This window comes from Cajanus cajan, chromosome 10, assembly GCF_000230855.2.
Source record: "Cajanus cajan strain Asha chromosome 10, NIPB_CcT2T_4, whole genome shotgun sequence".
NCBI classification, from domain to species: domain Eukaryota; kingdom Viridiplantae; phylum Streptophyta; class Magnoliopsida; order Fabales; family Fabaceae; genus Cajanus; species Cajanus cajan.
The window spans coordinates 47,287,904-47,300,991 of NC_138526.1; the positions used below are offsets into that span (position 1 = coordinate 47,287,904).

General features: G+C 32.0%; 1 protein-coding gene across 2 annotated transcripts; it reads left to right on the forward strand.

Moving 5' to 3' along the window:
* The first annotated feature begins 981 nt into the window (after positions 1–981).
* LOC109812936 (Pleckstrin homology (PH) and lipid-binding START domains-containing protein) lies at positions 982–10,386 on the forward strand. Of its 2 annotated transcripts, XM_020377003.3 has the most exons (21): positions 984–1,382; positions 1,604–1,678; positions 1,777–1,830; positions 1,922–1,987; positions 2,068–2,129; positions 2,278–2,384; positions 2,495–2,541; positions 2,628–2,728; positions 3,593–3,688; positions 3,801–3,865; positions 3,950–4,021; positions 4,399–4,545; positions 4,704–5,008; positions 7,072–7,135; positions 7,225–7,400; positions 8,413–8,514; positions 8,630–8,680; positions 8,759–8,902; positions 9,364–9,459; positions 9,714–9,815; positions 10,008–10,386. In XM_020377003.3, exons 1-21 carry the CDS (start codon positions 1,206–1,208, stop codon positions 10,098–10,100), a joined length of 2,202 nt encoding a protein of 733 aa, XP_020232592.1. In that variant the 5' UTR covers positions 984–1,205; the 3' UTR covers positions 10,101–10,386. The 2 variants fall into 2 exon arrangements, with proteins under 2 accessions (XP_020232593.1, XP_020232592.1); XM_020377004.3 differs by lacking the exon at positions 9,364–9,459 and having other exon boundaries at positions 982–1,382.
* Positions 10,387–13,088: the final 2,702 nt, after the last annotated feature.

Below are 13,088 nucleotides of genomic sequence, written 5' to 3' on the forward strand. Positions count from 1 at the left end.
ATATTGATTATAAATCCTTAATATCAAGTTTAATTTTCACATATAAAAAGAAAACAATTTATATATTTCTCCCCAAAGCTTTAAAATTTATAATTAAAAAAAAACATTAACAAAAACTTGATAGTATATGAGTTAAAAATTAATTAAAATAATACTAGATTCAATCTTTTAAATAAGTCAAATTTTATTAAAAATAATTAATTGAATTATCTAATAAAAATTAATTATCAAAAAAATTAGTAAATATTTCATATAATATTAATTAAATAATAGGAGGAAACATTTTTTATATTTATTTTAATTTAATTTCTATACATATACATTATTGAATTTAATCACCGCTAAAATAAAAGTTTTTACAAATGTATCAAAACTAATAAATTTATTATACGTGATAATTTATAATTAAATAACATCAATGCATATTATATTTTTATTAATAATTTAAAATTATCTTTAAAATGATTTTTATAGTAATTATTAAAATTAATAAACTTATCACACTTGTGACTATACGTGATTAAATAATAATATAATTTTTAATCCATCGATGTATTTAATTAAATCCTTTTCATTTTTACAAATAATTATAAAATTTTAATTTTAATTTTATCTGTTTAATATTAAAGTACATGAAGAAATAAATAATTTTTATAAAGGTTTAAATAAAAAATAAAATAATATTATATTGTAGTAACAAATGGTTGAGAAAAGGTGGAAAGACGAAACGCTTTTTTCACGATATGAGGCCGAGACGCACAAGTCCACAACAGGTATACGGTTCCAGTTCCAGCTTTCCCAAAGAAAAACCAAAGTTTAATGATAAAAAAAGTAATTTATTAATTAATTTATTAATCCAATGAAAAGATTGTGATTGTGGTGGGAAGAAACGAATAATTTAAAGTGGAGTAGGAGAGAAGGAAGCAGAGAGAGGGTAAAAAGGTAATTGAAATAGTTATGAAATTTACTTGACAGGCAATCTTTGTCTCATATGCAAGCCGAAGGAGTTACAGCCAAGGCGAAGGGCCAAGGCACAGCAAACACCACACGGCACTGCCATCCTAGAGAGAGAAACAGTTGCATTCAGTGCCTGCATAACGCCATTCACTCTGAGATCGCGCTTTCAACGCCTCCTCCATTTCCGAAGTTGCAAAACAATCATTGGATTGGAATGCTGAACGCTGGAAACTGAATTCGAGAGGAGAATGGCAAGTAGTGGCGCCTCATCGGCGTCGCAGACCGATGCAACTAGTAGAATGGAAGGCTGGTTGTACCTTATACGCTTCAACCGTATTGGACTTCAGTTCTCGCGGAAGCGTTACTTCGTTCTCGACGGTAACCTTCTCCGCAGCTTCAAATCCGTTCCTCTTTCTAACAACCAGGTTCCTCTCTCTCTCTCTCTCTCTCTCTCTCTCTATGCCTTTTTTGCCTTTAATGTTTCACCGATTATCTTTACTTTTTTTCTTATAATTATTTTTTTAATTTAAATTGTGTTGATTCGGTGGCGGATGAAGGTAGAGAGGTTGCTGAATTACGCCTGACTTTGTTTGTGGATTCTTTTCTGTTTTCGTTCTGCTTGATTTTTTCTGGAACTTTCCCGCAGGATCCTGTTAGAAGCGCGATTGTAGATTCATGCATTCGAGTCATGGATAATGGAAGGGAGAGCATTAACAGAAAAGTATCTGCACTATTTTTGTTCTTTTGTGTCTTTGATTCTGTGTTCGAGTCGATGTTGTTGGTGGCGTGCATGATGCTCATTCTTTGTGCTGATTGCAGGTGTTCTTCATATTCACTCTCTATAACACTTCAAATCACAATGATCAGTTAAAGGTGAGATCACCTTTAGGTTCAGAGATGGATTTTTTTCTTTCTTTCTATTTGGAATTATGAATTTGATTTACAGAGTGCGAGTGTTGTATAGCTAGGAGCAAGCCGTCCTGAAGAAGCGGCGAGGTGGATTCAGTCATTTCATGAAGCGTCATTAAAGGTTTGTGATCTAAAATGTTCTTAGCATGCGGTGGGACTGTTTTTCGTGAGGGATGAGACTCTTGATGTGAACGTGTGCAGGGTGCTCCTGATGGAGGAGATGATGCTGTAGGTTGTTCTAAGAGGAGATGGCAATCCTTTAGGTAGACTAACCTAATTTTTAATCTGATCTATGGATAATTTATGCTGCAACAAAAGCTTTCTAGTTTTCTGAATTGACAATTATTTGAGCTGTTTTGTTGATCACCTCCTGCGTGACCTGTGATTCTTTTTATGGTGCCATGCTTACAGACTTGGTGGATCTTCCAGTAGAAGTCACCCAAATTCTGTAGACTGGACTCTTTCTTCTGCTGACGTTATTGCCCCTTCGCCGTGGACAATCTTTGGCTGCCAAAATGGTAAAAGTTTATTTCTATTTCTGCTGTTTGAATTCTGATTGTTATAAAATTTCACATATGTACTAGAGCTGGCTAAAAGTGGTACTAATATTTTCATGGGTGTAATGCAGGTTTACGACTATTCAAGGAAGCAAAAGACAGGGATTCTAGTCGGAAGGTTGCCAGAATTTATTTTCATTAATATTATTTTATATTTATTAAAGATATAGAAATATGAATTCTTGAATATGGTCCTATCTCCAGAAATGGGATGATCATCCTGCAATAATGGCTGTCGGCGTGGTTGATGGAACTTCAGAAGGCATTTTCCAGACTCTTATGTCACTTGGTCCTTCAAGATCAGAGTAAGTTCATTTAGTGCATGTGATCTTCCAGCAGTAGCATTGTCATATTAGCATGACATATCTTATGTGTCGTTTGTCTTAGGATGGTTTCATTTTTTTCTTATTGACTTGGTTTTTTAATAACGTTAAGTAGCATCACATCATCACAGCATCGTTGGCATGTTACTTCTATTAAATTTTACTATATGATCATGTTCTTCATCATCATCATCATCATGATTATGATTGGATGAAAAAGGAATTATTATGGTAGAAGAGAATGAAAGTATACAAGAGCCGAACAAAAAAAAAACTCAGATCAAAGAAGAAAAGAAACCAAATAAAGCTTACTAATCTATCATGCCCCATCTAGGATAATGACATAAGTAACGACAAAATTCATTGAAGTCATAACATTCTTCACCAATCATAAGTACCAAATAAAATAACGGCATAATTGCACAATGCCAAATTGCCTTTCCCATTTTACTCTCCCCAAAACCTGTGATATGACATGTGAGAAAAGGCACAAATTCTATCAACAAGCTTATCACTAACAATAACTTATAACTACTAACAAGATCTCTGGGAATTTTTAACAGGACATTGAACACATGATTGTGTCATTTTATGGTAAAGATCATGGCTAAAGGCCAAGGTGAAAGGGAGTGCTTTTTATGAAAAAATATTGTGTAGGAATCTGGGCCATGTATTTTTAAGTTTAAAAGTTAAATTTACTACAAATAAAAATTTCAATAATAGATATGTTGGGTTATAGCAAGGTAGTAGGTGAGCAGTATAATTATAATGCAATTTTATAAACAGGCCTTTTGCATAATTATATTATTGAGGTTGTTACTATTATCATTAAATATTGGCTTGCAGATGGGATTTCTGTTTCTACAAGGGGAATGTAGTGGAACACTTGGATGGTCACACTGACATTATTCACAAGCAGCTATTTAGTGATTGGTTGCCTTGGTAAAGACCCAAGCCTTTAGTGCTGATCATTTACTGCTACTTGTTTTAGGGCAGTATGCTACTAGTCTATTTAGAGTAAAAGTTTTGTTTTTTTTCATATAATGTTTTACAGGGGAATGAAACGAAGAGATCTCTTGTTGCGACGTTATTGGAGGAGAGAAGATGATGGGACCTATGGTATTAGTTAATTATGGAATAAAATATACACTTGCTCACACATGTTCTGAATGAAAGTAACTTCTTTGATTTTCTTTGTTGCAGTTATTCTTTACCATTCAGTGTTTCACAAAAAGTGCCCTCCCCAGAAAGGCTATGTGCGGGCCTGCCTTAAAAGTAATGTATGCTTAAACTGTAGAAATAGTAAAAATTCCTATTCCATTCTATTTGCTGGTCTTGCACTTTACCTCAATAAATCTGATACTATGTAACTCAAACTTGGTAATTTGGAATCATAATGTTCTTTGCTTTCAATAATCTTTATTCTGAAATCTGAACTTAAATGATAGTTCACTTTCACTGATTCTTAAATATATTCTACTGTCACTTTATCACTGCTGTCATTGTAGTATCCAATGTATATATGCTTGGAGGATATCTTATTTAGTTTGTTTAGATCTTCTAATGCCGTTGAAATTTGCTAGATAAACAGTTCAGTGGAAAAAGTTGTGGATGAGAGTAGTTGAAGGATGACAACTTACATTCTTTTTTAGGTGGAGGATATGTTATATCACCAGTGAACAAAGGAAAGCAATCAGTTGTAAAGCATATGCTTGCTATTGATTGGAAAAGCTGGAGATCTTATCTTAAGTCTTCATCAGCACATTCCATAACCATTCGAATGCTTGGGAGAGTTGCAGGTAGTCTTATTTATTTATTTATTTATTTTGTTATTGACATAAAAGTTATTTGTCTTCTGGCCCACATATATATTATATCACTGGATATTAACATATTTAATTAAAAGAGTTAATATTTTAGTTTATATTTTATTTACTTATTTCTTTTGCATGTGCAGCATTACGGGAGTTATTTAGAGCTAAACTAGGGAATTGTTCTTCATCTGATTATTCATCTGGAGAGTTGACTAGAAATGGTGGGCTTCATCTAAAGGAAGGAGGCATCAATTCTGATACCGAAATTCAGGCAGATGAGAACAATCATGATAATTCAGTTGGAGAAGTAGATCAAACACAATCAGAGCATGCAGGCCTTGTTACTTTAAATGATGCTGATGACGAGTTCTATGATGTTCTAGAACCATCAGACTATGACGAATCAGAAAATGGATGGATGACCGAATGTAGTCACCAGAAGTCTCAGGTAAAAATACTGTTTGAAATATTTGGTTTTCTTGCACAGAAAAGAAGTTAACAATCATAAGTTACAATACAGTTTGTGTCTTCGAGATTAATATTGAGGGATTGCTCTAAAGTATTTCTTTCAATAAATATTTGGTGAGGATCAATCACTGCATGGGCTTTCATATCTCATTTATTGTTCTTTGTTATATATATCTGTTTGTTTAGACGATAAAATCTGCTTTACTTTCCCTATCAATTTATAGTCACTGCTTTAGTTAAGGACCATTTTGAAGACCTAAGATTGTATATATTCAAGGCGTTGTTTACTCCATGGTCTATAAGTAAAACTCAAGACATCTGACCATATGTATATGGGTCTGTGATATGCTCTAAAAAGAGGCTTTAAATATAGGGGCAAGAAAGAATGCAAATCTTATCCTAGGAGTAGATGTGGACTCTTCCATAGCTGCTTCTTTGATGCCTAAAATAATATAAATTTTGTAAATTACTTTGGAATTTCAACTTCTAAATCAATAAAGGAAGACTTCAACATTCTCTATGGCTATGTTTGGAAGGTTGGCAATGGTGGAAGTGGAAAGGAATGAGATGACGAAGCTTAAAAAAAGTAAGCTTGGGAGTTATTCAGAAAGGAAGGAGTGGAATGGCAATGAGGGGAGGGGACTCCTATTCCCTCCCTTGCCACTGGAAGTCTTGACTTTTGTCTCCTTGATTTGGGGGCTCAAGGAGGGAATGACATGAGTTCAAATCCCATCCTTCATTAAACTTATTGAACAATCAAACATTGGAGTGTAATGTTATACTCCATTTCATGCCACTCCTTTCCATCCTCTCCCAAACATACCCTAAGGCAGTCATCAGACTCATCACCTTAAAGGAATAACCAATTATAGCTGACAAACTATATGTATAATTCAGAAATATTTTTTTTATTACCTTTGTTTTAAAAACGGGGCCGGCCGGTTTGATCGGTTCAAACCAGTAACAAGTCTCGTGACCAGTATGTTAACTCCAAGAAGTCGAAGCATTTTAGAATCAGTAAGAACACCAAAGAAAACACAGGCTTGAACTGGTTTTTGTGATTTTTTATTTTTTGATTTAATCTATAATATTTTTAAGATAAGTAAAAACACCTTTAACAATTTCACATAAATATAATGTTGTTTGCTAATTATTATTAATTTGTATCCTATAAAACATATAATTTAGTCATTTATATTAATTGAATTTTTTTATTTATTTGATTTCTCATTAGTTATATTTTTTTATTACTCAAAATAATATGTAATGTTAAAAAATATAAATTTAATTACTACCAGTTTAACCACAATTTAACTGCCATTGAACCAATAAATTGTGAACTTGGGCTTTTACCAGTTCCACTGCCAGTATGATTTTGAAAACATTGGAATTTAAAAGTTTCAATTGTTAGAGATGTTCTTGAATGCATGATCCTTTAGATATTGGATCGTGTTTACTAATTTACTAAGAAATTATTCAATTAGTAGGACTTCCAATCAAATGTAACTTTTTTAAGGTTGTTAAACTGTGTAATTTGTTCCCTTCCCTTTTACTGCGTGCTCCAGTTTTGTGTGGTTCTGCTTAGATAGTTAATAGTTTTATATATATTACACAGTCTAGTCTAGCAAATTTTCATTTTATCTTGTTTAAATTCTTTGGATGCTTACTGCAAGCATGTTCACCCACTGCTGATGACATTCCAACTTCCAAGAGTTGCATTTGCAGGCAGACTGTATTTCGGCATATTTTAGTTTTATATAGATTTGCAATTTAGCTTTTTATCTTGTCAAATCCCCTTGGGTGCTTACTGCAAGCATGAAGCATGTTCATCACTATCACAACTCATGACATTCCAAGAGGTGCTTTCAGTGTTAGGACTGCATCTGGCCTATTTACTTATCTTCATTTTTATGATGCTGGACTGCTCTTCAGTCAACTCGTATTATTATGCTTTTAGTATTTTGCATTGGCAGTTTTATCAAACTTAGGATTTTTCTTTGACATTGGTCTTCTTATTTCCTGCTGTGAATATGAGAATTTCAGGACATTCGTCATCAGAAGTTATCAACTGCTGCTAATTTTGTGAAAAGATTGCATGATCTTGCAGGTGATCTGTATCTTCTTTGATCGCATATTATAATTAACCATGTTTTTATTTCTTCTTTGTTTAAACAATGTCTAGAGATTCTTTTGCAGTTCAAAAGAGGGGTTATGTAGACTTGCAAGAGATGGTTAGGGAAGACAATATCACATGCTCGTATGGATCCACTCTTCCACAAGATCCTACTTGTACATTACCATGCAGTTTGACAGAAACAGATCCTTCTACTTTCCTGATTCGTGGAGAAAATTATCTTGAAGACCGCCTGAAGGTATATGTTGCTACTAGGGGTGTAAGTGGATACGGATAACTTGCGAATCCAAACTGACCCAAACCAACTCAATGAGTTCAGATTGAATTTTTTCAGTATTTGGGTTAAACCCAACCCAACCCGATCAAAATCCAATATTGTACGGGTCGGGTAATGACTTTTTTATTTTCAACCCATTATCGACTCAATCCAACCTGGCCATATATTATAATAATAATAATAATAATAATAATAATAATAATAATAATAATAATAATAATAATAATAATAATAGTGTTTGAATCATCATTTGTTCAGAATAATACTCATTGTCACGTTTACTTAATAACAAATTTTGTATTTTAGGTTAATAACATTGTAACAATATAATATATTTATTTTAAATTTTATTTTATATTAATTAATGTTAGTTTTTTGAGTTGATAATAATGTAACAAATTAATAAATTAATTTTAAATTTAATTTGCATCATTATTTGTTTTATAGGTTGATAACATAGAATTTGCAATAATATATCAAATGTTTTACATATATTTTGAAATATTTATTTTTTTACAATAAATAAATAAATATAATTATGTTGACCCGATTAATCTAACCTAACTCAACCTGTTCGTAATTGGGTTGGGTTGGATTGGTTTTTTAAAAAAATTACACAAATTCAACTCAACTCAACTCGTTAAATGTTGATCCAAATTCGGTCTAACCTAACCCGTTTACATTCCTAGTTGCTACAGTGCACTATTACTTCTTGTGTGAATATCCTCAAACATAAACGGAAAATTTATTTTTCTTTTGGTGTGCATGTTATTCTTTCTCCATGCTGCTACTTCGGAAATCTTTTAATGATCAAACTCTAGATTATGTCTTTCTTTCTATACTACACAGTTCAGATGCTTTGATTAAAGATGCTAACTGCAGATTAAAGGCGTTCGATGCAATTATCTTTTGTTATTTGGTTTAGCCATCGACACTATCACTAATCTCAAATGTCTGTGGTATTAATGACTAGGTTAAAGCAAAGGGAACCTTGATGCAACTGGTTGCTGCGGATTGGGTGAGATCTGACAAAAGGGAAGATGACCTTGGCGGCCGTCCTGGGAGCATTGTGCAGGTTGATCATGGCCTATGGTTATGTTCTTGACTTTGATAATATTCAGCCATTGAGTAGCCACTTGTGAATTCTATGATAAATAAAAAGCAATTTGCTAAAGTTTCGTTTCTTGCAGAAATATGCAGCACAGGGAGGGCCTGAGTTCTTTTTCATTGTTAACATTCAGGTAAATTGATAGTCTTGTGCTTAGGTTGTTGTTACATAAAATTTATCACAACACTAATTAGGTGTTTCTATGAACCAGGTTCCAGGTTCTACTACATATAGCCTAGCACTATACTATATGATGAATACCCCCGTGGAAGATGCTCCTTTGCTAGAGAGTTTTATCAAGGGTGATGATGCCTTCAGAAATTCAAGATTTAAACTCATTCCATACATATCTAAGGTGAGTAGTAATTCCTTGCGCAATTTACTCTAAATTGCAGCCTAATAGCGATCTTCTCTATTGCTTCGGATGAAAAATTGTTATTTATCCTACATGATATATAAACCCTTTTTTCTTAGTTGTAGGAATCCATGAGATTAAATCTCAAACCATCCAGTTAATTAAAATTCTCTCTCCTTTTCTTGCATTTGCCTCTAACCATTTCCTTGACCTGATTAGGTTTTCTAGAAACGTCTCGTCTTTATATGGGAACAATTTTTTCTCCTTCCTCGGTCAGTGATTGACTGATTGGCTCAATGTCACTTGATCACTGAATTCTACGGATCTCTAATTTTGAAATCCGATGACCCCCAATAACTATATGCATATGTAGTCTACTAGTCCTCGTTAAGTAGGAAAAATGTCTAGTATTCGTCATTTGTTTAGCCCGTGGATTGCAAGTCTTAACATTGCTGTTCCAGGGTTCATGGATAGTAAAGCAGAGTGTGGGCAAGAAGGCATGCCTAGTTGGTCAAGCACTGGAAATCAATTATTTCCAGGGAAAGAACTATTTGGAGGTAAATTTTTGCATGACTATAAGTGAAATAACAACTTGTTAGAAAAATCAAGATAATTGGTGTTAATATATCATGTTTGCTATTTTGAGTTGACGCCTTGGTGTGATCTGTGAAAAATATATACAGTTGTAGGAGAATTAGTCAGGTGAGTTAAGAATGAATTAGGATCAATAGATCTGTATGATGAATCAAACATTTAGCTGCCAACCATCTTTCATGTAATTCTTATATGGAAATCGTGGCATTCATTTCAGCTTGGGGTTGATATTGGATCATCAACTGTTGCAAGAGGTGTTGTGAGTCTTGTCCTTGGGTACCTCAACCATCTAGTTATTGAGATGGCTTTTTTAATACAGGTAAAGTGATATTGTTTTTTATTTCCTTTTAATTAATTATTAGGCTAAAAAATTACTGCAATTGTGTGTGTATATATATTTCAATGTTGTGAAAAGAGTCTCCGATAATGGCAATGCCATTTGCCTTTTGAAGTATGAATGAATATATTATTCTATACTTAGCTAATAATTTATGTATACGATCTTATTCAGGGAAACACACGTGAAGAGCTCCCTGAATTTCTACTTGGAACTTGCCGCCTTAATCATCTGGATGCCTCTAAGGCAGTTTTTCTGAAGCCGTGATTTTCCATGAGACGCGTGACAAGGACGTTGTGGAGGAGAGAATTTCCAAGTTGCAAATGTAGATAAATGAAATTGAAATTCTAGATTCTTGTCTCCATTAACTAACTTTCAGAAGTCATTTTTGTTCAATCAATTTGAATCATGCAGCAGTAAATGGTTGTTGTGCGCGTTGTTAGGATGGATGGTGTGGATAGGGAGACGAATCTTTGTAAAATGAAAGTTGTATTTTTTTCATTAGAATTGATTTTTTTATTCTTTTGATTTAAATACGCCAGTCATTCATTCCTTTTGCATGTGTCCAGGTTGGGTATGCTGAATTCACAGGCAATGGAATTTGGTATTTATTTCTTTGGAAATATGGGGTGCACTTTGGACAGAAAAGATTTCATTTTCATTTCACTCTTCAGTTATTAGATAATATGATTCAAACCAAATTACATTAAATTTGTTATTATTCCATTAGAGAAGTTATATGAACCGAAATAGTCTGTTTTTTATTTATTTACTATTATTGACATTTTACCCTAGTCTCTAGCAGTAATTGAAATTTTTTTATTCTTATAATTTTTTATGCTACTAATTAAGAAAGAGATGAGAACAAAGAAAATAAGAGAGAAAAGTATCGGATCAGCGGTGCCATGAAGAGAGATAGAACACGGGTCAGCCTAGTAATCAGACTTAGATTTAGGTATATGAAGAAAGTTTATAGTTATAACAAAATTGTAACAAATGTGTATAAAAATAATGTAGTTCAGCATTTATTTTCCTGTTTTTTGGTTGTTTTTTTAAAATAGTGATGACTTGGACCAGAAGCTTAGAAAGAAAGAAGATCAAAACATGCAAGCATGTATCGCTAATGATTTTTTTTAATTGATTAAAATATAAGAAAATAAATTTAACTAAAGATAATATATAGCTGTAAATAATAACAAGTTGAATAAGTAAATAACTAGGTTGATATCCATTTTCAAACGATTAATTATAATAGAAGGAAATGAGTTTCATTATTTTTAAATCATGAAAATATATTGGATGAAACACAGATTTTGTAATCATAAAGCGTGGACGCAGGAGCAGTTGGATTGAAGTACAAGTCCAAGTCTTTTTGAAACCAAAAAATAAAATGAGCAGTAGCAGAGCAGTTCAGATGTCGAAATCCATTTGTAAGTCCTTCCCCATTTTTGATGATAAAAGAAAAATGATACGAAGCAGACAAGGAGAAGGTTTTTCCCTCTCCATGTTTGGGAGTGTATACAGAAGAAGAGTTTGTTAGCAGTTGGGCCTACTCTTGACTTGATAAGATTCCCAACTAACTAACTAGGATTAGTGATTTTGGTGCTAAAGGAGCAAATCTGAAGACATCCACAGACCTTCTTGTTTCCTCTTGTTTTGAGGCATCCACTCACCTCTTCTCTGTCACTGTCTTGTTTTTTAATACCCTTTACCCTCTTCAATTGCATTACCCTTCTCACTCAGGCCCTTCCCTGTCCCAACTCCTAACCACTTTTGTCTCTTTTCTTCTAAATGCAATCATAACATTCTTCAACCTTTTACTCTATTCATTAAATCTCATTTTTTTAGGTTACACCTTCAAATCTGCATTTGTATCTCCCCTTCTCTTTTTCTATTATTTAAGGTTATATTATGTAGATTAACAAAAATATTCTCTCCTTCTCATTTTATTGTCATTTTAATTAATGTACGCTTTTTTTTAATAGAAAAATATTAGTTACATAAAATTACTTATTTTACAAAATTACTCTCATTAAAAGGGAACATAGTTATGATTTATTTAAGAATTTAAGTGATATATCGATAAATGAAAGTACTATTCAAGAACAATATTTTACCAGAATAATTTATTCATTTTGTAAGACTAAAAACAATAATTCTAAATTTTAGAAAAATATTAAACAATTTTTTATTTCTTTACAATGACTAAAACTATATTTAAAAACTAAAAATTAAGTATTAGAATATTATTACCACGTCTTGTGATAATAAATATTTTTTAAAATAAAAAAATAAAAAATAATAATAAATAGTTTTTTTTTAATAAACCTAAAGCTTGAACTTTAATATTATTACCTGTACTGTGTTTATCTTTTTACCATTTTCTTAAATATTAGAATATTATTACGAAGTCTTGGATCTATTTCGATGGGTGTGACCAAGTTGAAGAAGACAAAGCGAATAAGAGAGAGGCATGGCATGATCGTGTGTTTGTGGCAGCTGGACTCCCTAGTGATCTCATTCTTCGTTATTTTATAGTATTCTGATCTTCTTCTAATAATTTCATGTTTTGATATGCTATCTAATAATTTCCTTTGATCTACATTATTAATTAAACATAGATCTAAATGTTTCTTTATTTTCAGATCTACCTATCTTTCATGCCAAATATTGTCTCTTCTTTCTTACCCAAGTGGTTCAACGTTTTCTTTCCCCTTATAATCATTTCTTTTCCTTTCATTAATTACCTTTATTTTTCGGAGCAAGATCCGGATTTATGTTGCCGCACCTATAGTATCTCCTCTTTATCAACAAAAATATATTTATATAACTTTATTTAGATTAAACATATATATCTTTTACTGAATTAATTTTAAATTAATCATATTTAGACTAGACAAAATTATTTTGAATTACATTTACATAATTATAAGACTCAAAATGAAACTATTGAATCATATGATATACGTTAAATGATCTCACGCTAATCGTTATATAATCGATTTATTTTAAATTAATAAAAAAAAAAGAGATATTTCGTGCTTCAATGTATTTATTTGAATAAAAAAAGTTATAAGAATAGTAAGTGTGAGTGAATGTAAAAATAACTGTTAGTTTGAAGATAAAACTGCCAAAAGTTTTTTTCAAATACCGCTTGCTATAAGAACAAAAGAATTATATTTTATATTCTTACTTTCAATTCCAAAACTATGAACTAATTATTCAGTTTTATAATATAAATGTAAGTTATCATCT

Bases quoted from the DNA above. Each gene is read 5' to 3' on its own strand.
- LOC109812936 (XM_020377003.3), top strand. From the start codon at position 1,206: ATGGCAAGTAGTGGCGCCTCATCGGCGTCGCAGACCGATGCAACTAGT. The intron at 2,729-3,592 runs GTAAGTTCATTT...ATTGGCTTGCAG, and splicing joins CTTGGTCCTTCAAGATCAGA to ATGGGATTTCTGTTTCTACA. The intron at 8,903-9,363 runs GTGAGTAGTAAT...TTGCTGTTCCAG, and splicing joins TCATTCCATACATATCTAAG to GGTTCATGGATAGTAAAGCA.